This window comes from Engystomops pustulosus, chromosome 9, assembly GCF_040894005.1.
Source record: "Engystomops pustulosus chromosome 9, aEngPut4.maternal, whole genome shotgun sequence".
NCBI lineage: Eukaryota > Metazoa > Chordata > Amphibia > Anura > Leptodactylidae > Engystomops > Engystomops pustulosus.
The window spans coordinates 108,199,012-108,206,475 of NC_092419.1; the positions used below are offsets into that span (position 1 = coordinate 108,199,012).

The 7,464-nt window shown below is 45.3% G+C and overlaps 1 protein-coding gene across 1 annotated transcript in view; it reads left to right on the forward strand.

Moving 5' to 3' along the window:
- Positions 1-6,619, forward strand: part of ABCA2 (ATP binding cassette subfamily A member 2) — a 78,662-nt gene extending 72,043 nt beyond the window's left edge. The window contains exons 35-48 of the mRNA XM_072125475.1: positions 229-344; positions 453-600; positions 675-798; positions 1,749-1,881; positions 2,451-2,571; positions 2,980-3,158; positions 3,262-3,403; positions 3,491-3,625; positions 3,727-3,830; positions 4,242-4,334; positions 4,460-4,562; positions 4,723-4,860; positions 5,287-5,493; positions 5,864-6,619. Coding sequence (XP_071981576.1) covers positions 229-344; positions 453-600; positions 675-798; positions 1,749-1,881; positions 2,451-2,571; positions 2,980-3,158; positions 3,262-3,403; positions 3,491-3,625; positions 3,727-3,830; positions 4,242-4,334; positions 4,460-4,562; positions 4,723-4,860; positions 5,287-5,493; positions 5,864-5,899 — 1,779 coding nt within the window. The 3' untranslated portion in view covers positions 5,900-6,619. The remainder of the gene's footprint in view (positions 1-228; positions 345-452; positions 601-674; positions 799-1,748; positions 1,882-2,450; positions 2,572-2,979; positions 3,159-3,261; positions 3,404-3,490; positions 3,626-3,726; positions 3,831-4,241; positions 4,335-4,459; positions 4,563-4,722; positions 4,861-5,286; positions 5,494-5,863) is intronic.
- Positions 6,620-7,464: the final 845 nt, after the last annotated feature.

Below are 7,464 nucleotides of genomic sequence, written 5' to 3' on the forward strand. Positions count from 1 at the left end.
TGCCCCCTATGTACAGGAATATAACTACTATAATACTGCCTCCTATGTACAGGAATATAACTACTATAATACTGCCCCCTATGTACAAGAATATAACTACTATAATACTGCCTCCTATGTACAAGAATATGACTACTATAATACTGCCCCCTATGTACAGGAATATAACTACTATAATACACACACTATAATAATGTGACAGTAGACTTTTACATTTGTCTTTTTCAGCTGAATTATCTGGTTCCCGCCACTTGCTGTATCATTATCCTTTTTGTGTTTGACCTTCCTGCATATACATCTCCTACCAACTTCCCAGCAGTTCTCTCCCTCTTCTTATTGTACGGGTGAGTCCCATCACCGGACATGTGGACATTCATGGATTATAGATATAAGCTGTAGGCCGCTACCTGTGATTACAGTGATTACTTTTGCGCTATTATTGTATCTCTCAGCTGGTCTATAACCCCCATCATGTATCCGGCCTCCTTCTGGTTTGAGGTGCCCAGCACTGCCTATGTCTTCCTCATTGTCATCAATCTGTTCATTGGCATCACCGCCACCGTGGCCACCTTCCTGCTGCAGCTGTTCGAACACGATAAGGTAGGTGACAACTTAGGTGACAACTGCGTATATCACGGGGTCACTTGTTGACGTTTCCTTGTCTTCCCCTTCAGGACTTGAAGTTAGTTAACAGTTACCTCAAGAGCTGCTTCCTCATCTTCCCCAACTACAACCTGGGGCACGGACTCATGGAAATGGCCTACAACGAGTATATCAATGAGTATTACGCGAAGATCGGTAAGGATTCGGACCACCAGAACCACATCTTGTGATTGACATCCTTTCATATACTCCATTCACTTCCAAAGCTGCATCCACGCTTCATCCGGCTCCTGCGTCCATTTCTGTATAATGTGGGAGATATACTGTACACAATGGGGCAGATTTACTTACCCGGTCCATTCGCAATCCAGCGGCACGTTCTCTGCGCTGGATTCGGGTCCGGCTCGGATTTATTAAGGCAGTTCGTCCGACGTCCACCAGGTGGTGCTGCTGCGCTGAAGTTCCCTGCAACGCACTGGAGGTCACCGAGCCGGGCTGAGTGAAGGTAAGCGCAAGCTCTGCGACACTTTTTTTGTTTAAAATGCGGCGGTTTTTCCGAATCCGTCGGGTTTCCGTTCGGCCACACCCCCGATTTCCGTTGCGTGCATGCCAGCGCCGGTGGGCCACAATCCGATCGCGTGCGCCAAAATCCCGGGGCAATTCAGGGAAAATCGGCGCAAATCGGAAATATTTGGGTAACACGTCGGGAAAACACGAATCGGCCCCTTAGTAAATGACCCCCTGTGCGTTAGCTTAGTGTGTCTACATCTCCCATGATGCAACATGTATCTAGATTAGAGACTTGTTACAATTCTTTTAAGGAATGAGAATGGATAATGTATCTTTTCCCCAGGTACGGAGCAGTACGGTGCTGCACCGTACCACTCCCGTAGGGCGCCATGCGCCCATTGCCGTCTATGGGGGATGTATATCAGCTATATATACGTCGGCCATATATACGCCCCCCATGTGGCAGTGTGAATGTAGCCTTAGTACACAAACAATTGCTGCAGTGGATGCATGTAGTTGCTCCATAAGCCATGCCTCATCCACGCCAAGCCACGTGTCTTGTTGGCAATTGTCTAAAACGCTTAATAAGAGTACAAATTGGTTAATCCCCCTGGTTTTGTCTTTTGCCTCTTCAGGACAGTTTGATAAGATGAAGTCACCGTTTGAGTGGGATATCGTCACCCGAGGGCTGGTGGCCATGACCATAGAAGGTTTTGTTGGATTCTTCATCACAATTATGTGCCAGTATAACTTCTTCCGGAAACCTCAGTAAGTATTTGGCTACTATCACCCTCCAATTTGTCACTGCTATACATCACCTGACGCTATACACATAAGTTGTTAGGGGTAGGGGTCTTACCAGGCAGTGCTAGGCCTTATGGTCCCACTGTTCTTTAAAGGTCACATCAAGTTATCCCCTATGCACTGGCCAGTGGATAACTTCATGTTAATCCATCCTAGGTAATCCTGAGTATGGGGTCTTGTACCCCCAAGTAAATGGAGTCATTCCTTTCTTTCATTCGCTTCTAAGGGATTTCCTATATGGCAGCGGGTTATGCAGCATGGTGGTTCCTCCTCCAATGGTTGGAGGCTTTGATCAGGTAGCATAGACCTTCTTAACCTTGGAGAAGTGAAGTGTCGTATGCCATGAATATTCACCTGCTGTATAGAAATATTTGGCTGCTAAAATCCAACATGTGACGACTCCGTAACATCCTTCATGTTCACTCATTAAAGTCGCTGACTAGTGTAATGTCCTGTGCCCCCTACAGCAGTATCTACTGTGTACTGATTAGTCTGTGGTCACCACCACTTACTGTATGTCTCTATCCCTAAAGGCGTCTCCCCATTTCTAACAAACCCATTGAGGATGACGACATCGATGTGGCCAACGAGCGGCAGAGAGTATTACGTGGAGGAGCAGATAATGACATGTTAAAGATAGAGAATCTGACAAAGGTAACAGCCTTACCTTAAACTTGGCTTTATTATACTCCAGCCACATCCAAACCTGCCTACAAAAGTCCACCCAGCTACAATCTGGAGACGTACATCATCTAGTTCTGGGCAGCATCTTGTGGAAAGTCTGCAGAGTCCGCATAAGACAGTAATCCAGTAGGGTCCTGAATGCAGCTCTGGGTGTAATTGGAGTAAATGAGCGAATCCAAATGCTGCAGGATTGTTGCATAAATCTCTTTATCGCTACTGGAATTCATGTAGCAAAAACAAAATGGATTTTTAAGTTGACAAATTTCTGCAACAGATCTCCAGAAATCTTGAAATACTTCCGGATCGCTACAGAAGTTTGTACATTTTTGCACTTCGCCGAATGATACAATGTAATAACGTGTATATGTTTGACTTCAGGTGTATAAATCACGTAAGATGGGCCGCATCCTCGCCGTCGATCGTCTCTGTGTTGGGGTGCAGCCTGGTGAATGTTTCGGACTTCTCGGAGTAAATGGAGCTGGGAAGACCACCACCTTCAAGATGCTGACAGGGGACGAGAGCACGACGGGGGGAGAGGCTTTCATCAATGGTCACAGGTACCTGGATGATAGATATTCTGCATTACATGACTGTTTGGACTGGAATCTGCCATTATCCAAGATTATAAACCTGACCTGGACCTTTCTTCTTGTGTGGCAGCATTTTGAAGGAGCTTCTTCAGGTGCAGCAGAGCATTGGGTATTGTCCGCAGTTTGATGCATTATTCGATGAATTGACTGCCCAGGAGCACCTGGAGCTGTACACCCGGCTCAGGGGGATCCCATGGAAAGATGAGGAAAGGGTGAGTGCCGCACCTCATGTCACTACCTAAGATTGGCTTTTTACATTTTTACACCTTTCAAAAACAATTTTTTTTCTCCCATGCCAGGTGGTAAAATGGGCACTGGAGAAACTGGAGTTGACCCAATATGCGGACAAACCAGCCGGAACCTACAGCGGTGGCAACAAGAGGAAACTGTCTACAGCCATTGCTCTTATCGGCTACCCATCCTTCATCTTCCTGGTCAGATATAGATCACGACAGATGTTATTTCTCTGCATGATTATAGTTACAGCGTCATGAATGCTAAGCAATGACCATAATCGAATATTTACAATTTTTAGGATGAACCCACAACTGGAATGGACCCCAAAGCTCGCCGTTTCCTATGGAACCTAATCCTGGATATTATCAAAACGGGGAGGTCTCTGGTGCTGACATCACACAGGTACAGAGGGCGTCACGTCATATAAGTGCACAAGTATAACTAACCTCACTGCAGATGATTTCCCCTCATATTCCCTTTATAGACCAATATTCTGGGGATTATGTTACAGGGGGTTTTTTTTTTTAGCACAACATTGTGTAATAAACTTTATACTAGAATACTTGAGACCTAAAACAACTTCATAGATAGTCTACCTACATTTTTTAGGTCAGTAGGAGAAAGGGGGCAATAGCAGACAAAATCTGACAACACAGGGATTGTTTGTAGTCTGTTACTATGGAGACATTGAGGGATACGATCTGTAGTCAACAGTAGTTTAAAAGAGATTTCGTCTCTTATTTTAGATGCAATGAAACCAAATATCTGGAAGCCCTTATATTAGACATTAACCAATGCTCCTTCTCTTCCCAGCATGGAGGAGTGTGAAGCTCTCTGCACTCGGCTGGCGATTATGGTCAATGGGCGTCTCAAATGCCTGGGCAGCATCCAGCATCTGAAAAACAGGTGAGACAATATTTCTCCCCAATAGGAAGGGAGGCACCGGGAATAATAGCTTGAATTTCTTGAATAGCCAGATATGTCCCTGTGCAATAAGTATCTAAATATAAAAATGTCCTCATGTGTTACAGATTTGGTGATGGATATATGATTACGGTGAGAATGAAATCCAGCATTAACGTTAAGGAAGTCGTGCGGTTCTTCAACAGGAACTTCCCAGAAGCTATTCTCAAAGTAAGTGCAATGGTCACCTCCGCTCAGTCTGGGGCTCCATGTCTAGCACCCACCTACATAACTTGTATACAGGGATAGAGAAAAGTGATTCCTATATCTGATTCCTATCTTGCTGGTGGTATGTGGCATGTTATTCACATGACATGTGTGTCACTTGCAGGAAAGACACCACACCAAGGTCCAGTACCAGCTGAAGTCTGAACAAGTATCTCTAGCCCAGGTCTTCAGTAAGATGGAGCAGGTGGTGGACGTGCTGGGGATCGAGGATTACTCCGTCAGCCAGACTACACTGGACAATGTAAGTGAGACAGACATCTTCCTATACATCTGACCCACCCAGAGACAGGGCTGCCCATAATGCAACTCCTGGAGATGCAACCACTGAATAGTCAAAATCTACATCCACCCTTCCCCATGTGCATTCAATCGTATCATTATACTCAGGGCACCTATATGAAATAGGAATCATTGGAGTCCATCCTCTAAGACGTAATTTAGCTTGGGGCTCCAAAGGGATCTAATAAGCAATTTTCATTGTTCCCTTACATATAAAATCACTACCATGCAAACTATAATTGCCAGCTTCCCCATAAATGTGGTGTTTTATGACACTCCAATGGCTGCCAGCCACTGCTTATCCCAAAGCTGATTACACCTTGCACATACACCATCGCTTTGTGTCAACTGTCATTGAATGGTAATCTTTGCTATATCTCTTGTGCAGGTTTTTGTCAATTTTGCCAAGAAGCAGAGCGATAATCTGGAGCAGCAAGAGGCAAACCCTAGTAACACCGTTCCATCCCCCATGGAGAGGGTCCTGAGCCTCCTGCGACCCCGGAGCACCCCCACTGAACTGCGGGCCCTGGTGGTAGAAGAGCCAGAAGACCTAGAGACCGATGACGAAGGCCTGATCAGCTTTGAGGAGGAGAGGGTAAGAGCCCCATCTCCTTATATACTATATTTTCACATAAATTAGGATTTTAAAGCGAGGTCTTACTGTTGCAGCACAAGCATGCAGTCACTCGTGTCCGCGTCTTGCCTTCATAGCAGCCAGCCATAGATTATACGTCTCCCCTTCCACTCTCCATGCCTGTGGTCACCTCTGTTCATCACGTAGCCCATTCAAGTGAGTGGGGTTGAGCTGCAATACCAAAGATAGCCACTATATAATGTACAGCGTTCATCTTGGTGAGCAGTAAAGAGACCACAAAGCCTGTCTTCAACCAGAAGATCCTCAATGACCTTTTTATGCTATTGAGCCAGAATTTAAATTATGGTCTTCCATATTTGTTTCCCCGCAGGCTCAGCTGTCCTTCAATACAGACACGCTCTGCTGAGAAGACGCCTTCATTCTGCTCTGCACAGCAGTAACACCCAATACGCTGGAGACCACTGGCCCATTTGTATCATATCCTCCAAATCAAGCTGGGGGTTGTGCGGAAGGCTCATCCACCATGCTGGACAGCTGTGTATACAGCAGACGCCGACCTGGAGGCCGTGCATACCACTGTCCATGCATAGGGGGCGCCGCTCTGACGTGGACGGAGGGAAAGGACTCCATAACTGCTTTACAACGGCTGGGACCATAGCTATGACTGTATGTAGCCATGGGCCCCCATAAGCAGAGACTAGCATCTGCTTGGGCCAGTGAGCGGACGGGACTGGCTCCAGCAGAGGATTCTCTTATAAGGAATGTATCTACATCACGCTGAAGACAGGGGGCGCCACTGTCCTTGGGGCACTTTTATTTTCAGGACATTGGCAGCAGACGTGGTGCTCTGCTCTGTGGGCATTACATTGTACAGATTTCTTTTGTTTTGCTGTTTTTCGTGCTGATGTCCCCCCTTTATCCCGTCTCTTTGTGCAATATCAATGTGCCAACCACTGTATATAGTGTCGCTGCAGAGGGCGCTCACCGCCAGCAGGTACCCTTGTGGCTGTTTTTAGGAACTGCACTGCCAAAAAACGGATCATGTATGTTGTATATAATGCTTTTCTTTGTGTTTTTCCTTTATTTTCAAAACCTGCAAATTAAATGACCAAATATGTGCACTTTACTACGTGGTTGTCTCCCATGTGAGTACATGAGAGGTAGGTAGGGATAGAAGGTGAGTAACACCAGATGCTGATCTGTAGACTCTTCATAGACAGACCGGGCCCCCAGGGGCTGCTACTTTTAGGTTACAGCAATTGCAATAATTGCATTATTCTATGTATTTGTGCTATGACCTATCCTTCCTTACAACAGAGATTGCCTGCACAAGAAACCTACAGCACAGAAGTCGTATGCAAACTACTACTCCCAGCATGCTGCATTCATGCTGAATAAGAGTGCTGGAAGTTGTCAATTTTGCTGCTGTAATTATTGTATAATTAGTCATTTAGTTTCACTGCTGATGGTACTGTTCTTATATACTGTATCTAGTTTCACTGCTGGTGGTACTGTTCTTATACACTGTATCTAGTTTCACTGCTGGTGGTACTGTTCTTATATACTGTATCTAGTTTCAATGCTGGTGGTACTGTTCTTATACACTGTATCTAGTTTCACTGCTGGTGGTACTGTTCTTATACACTGTATCTAGTTTCACTGCTGGTGGTACTGTTCTTATACACTGTATCTAGTTTCACTGCTGGTGGTACTGTTCTTATACACTGTATCTAGTTTCACTGCTGGTGGTACTGTTCTTATACACTGTATCTAGTTTCACTGCTGGTGGTACTGTTCTTATACACTGTATCTAGTTTCACTGCTGGTGGTACTGTTCTTATACACTGTATCTAGTTTCACTGCTGGTGGTACTGTTCTTATACACTGTATCTAGTTTCAATGCTGGTGGTACTGTTCTTATACACTGTATCTAGTTTCAATGCTGGTGGTACTGTTCTTATACACTGTATC